Source organism: Alnus glutinosa, chromosome 8, assembly GCF_958979055.1.
Source record: "Alnus glutinosa chromosome 8, dhAlnGlut1.1, whole genome shotgun sequence".
NCBI classification, from domain to species: domain Eukaryota; kingdom Viridiplantae; phylum Streptophyta; class Magnoliopsida; order Fagales; family Betulaceae; genus Alnus; species Alnus glutinosa.
Genome location: NC_084893.1, coordinates 2142944 through 2144907, shown reverse-complemented (window position 1 = coordinate 2144907; position 1964 = coordinate 2142944). Strand labels below are relative to the sequence as shown.

Here is a 1964-nt window from a genome sequence, read left to right as displayed (position 1 = left end):
GGAAGAAAAAATAACAATTGACAACTATATGAAGTTGAGCAAAGCTTCAAATTCCCAACACAAGAGCACAAAAAGCAACTGTTGACAATAGTGCTCGACCTCAAGCCTGAGCTTGAAGCTAGCACTCAATAGCTCTGGCCCAGTTCCATTAGGAATGGGAACTTAACCTTTTGTTTCTGTTTTTTTGTTAATGAACGAGTCTGTAACATGCATTGAATTAAAAATAAATAAAAATTTGTAACAGCAATTAAAAAGAAGCAAATATATATAGCTGGTGGGTTGCTATCTGAAAGACTTTTGAGGGAATAGGTTTGATTAACTTAATCAAAACCTAAATGTAAATGTTGTATATATAGAGGTGTTACAAGAGTTTATGTTGAACTCTAATACTGTACATTTGAAAGTAAAACCACCTAATCTAAGTTTGAATGATAACTAAGGATAACTGGATATGACCGTGTCTTGTGGTATGCCGTTGGAGATAACACGTGATGAAGAGTAGTCTTGAGCGTCTGCTGATGATGTGGAGCTGCTGGTTGGAGGAGGTTCACTAACAGTTCCCTGCAAGCTTATGGGAGGAGAATCAACCAAAAGCTTGGACTTTAGTAACGTGAACCGAGTTGTTGAAAGGCCCTTTGTAAATATATCCGTTATTTGATCAAGGGTGGAGATGAACTTAATCAAAATATCCCCATTGATGACTTTCTCTCGGACAAAGTGATAGTCGACTTCTATATGCTTTGTCCTAGCATGATATACGGGATTTGATGCCAAGGCTAATGCACTCACATTGTCACACCAGAGAATTGGAGCATGAAGAAGTGGTATTGACAAGTCTTTGAAAAGCATTCTTAACCAATAAAGTTCCACGGTTGCTATGGCCATTGAACGGTATTCTGCCTCTGTACTAGAACGAGAGACAACCGGTTGCTTCTTGGCTGACCATGAGATTAAACAATTACCAAGAAAAACACAAAATCCTGATGTTGAGCGGCGGTCATCCGGGCTACCAGCCCAATCGGAGTCACAAAAAGCTTGGAGTTGCAGAGGTCCTTTGGAGTAGAAAAGACCATGTGAGGGTGTAGCTTTGAGGTATCTAAGAACCCTCTTAGCAGCAGTCCAGTGTGTAGAAGATGGAGAGTGCATGTGCTGACATAGCTGATTAACAGAGAATGCTATCTCAGGTCTAGTAAGAGTACAATACTGTAAGGCACCAACCACATGACGATATTCAGATGGATCTGGCAGAATCTCACCATTAAATTTTGATAGTTTGGCACCTGAGGAACACGGGGATTTGGAGGGCTTAGCACCAAGCATCCGAGTCCTGTGTAAGAGATCTGAAATGTACTTTGTCTGGCATAAATGAAGTCCATTTGAGGAGAAGGTGGCCTGTACACCTAGGAAGAAATGGAGAGGACCCAAATCTTTAAGAGGAAATTGCAATTGAAGCTTGGAGATAATTGATGAAATAACCTTGCTGTGAGTACCAGTGATAATGATGTCATCTACATAAATCAAGATGAAAATTTGAATATCACCATGCAGGAAAATAAATAGAGAAGTATCAACAAGAGAAGCCCGAAATCCATGACTAAGCAGCGCAGCCGAGAGACATGTAAACCATGCTCTTGGTGCTTGTTTGAGACCATAAATGGCCTTATGTAGTTTGCAGACAGAATCTGGTTGCTCTTTATCTTGGAAACCCTGAGGTTGTTCCATAAAAACTTCCTATAGCAATGTGCCAAGTAAGAACGCATTGGAGACATCCAATTGTCTAATCTCCCAATTAAACTGAACTGCAAGAGCTAACACAATTCGAATAGTGGCTGTTTTGATGACAGGGCTGAAGGTTTCAGTGTAATCCAGTCCACATTTTTGATCAAATCCCTTAGCAACTAAGCGTGCTTTGAATCGTTCAATAGAGCCATCTGCATGTTGTTTGATCTTGTAAACCCATTTAT

The 1964-nt window shown here is 40.2% G+C and overlaps 1 protein-coding gene across 1 annotated transcript; it reads right to left on the bottom strand.

Moving 5' to 3' along the window:
• Positions 1–435: 435 nt before the first annotated feature.
• LOC133875115 (uncharacterized mitochondrial protein AtMg00810-like) lies at positions 436–1722 on the bottom strand. Its single transcript, XM_062313119.1, has one exon. The coding sequence runs from the start codon at positions 1720–1722 to the stop codon at positions 436–438; it is 1287 nt and encodes a 428-aa protein (XP_062169103.1).
• Positions 1723–1964: the final 242 nt, after the last annotated feature.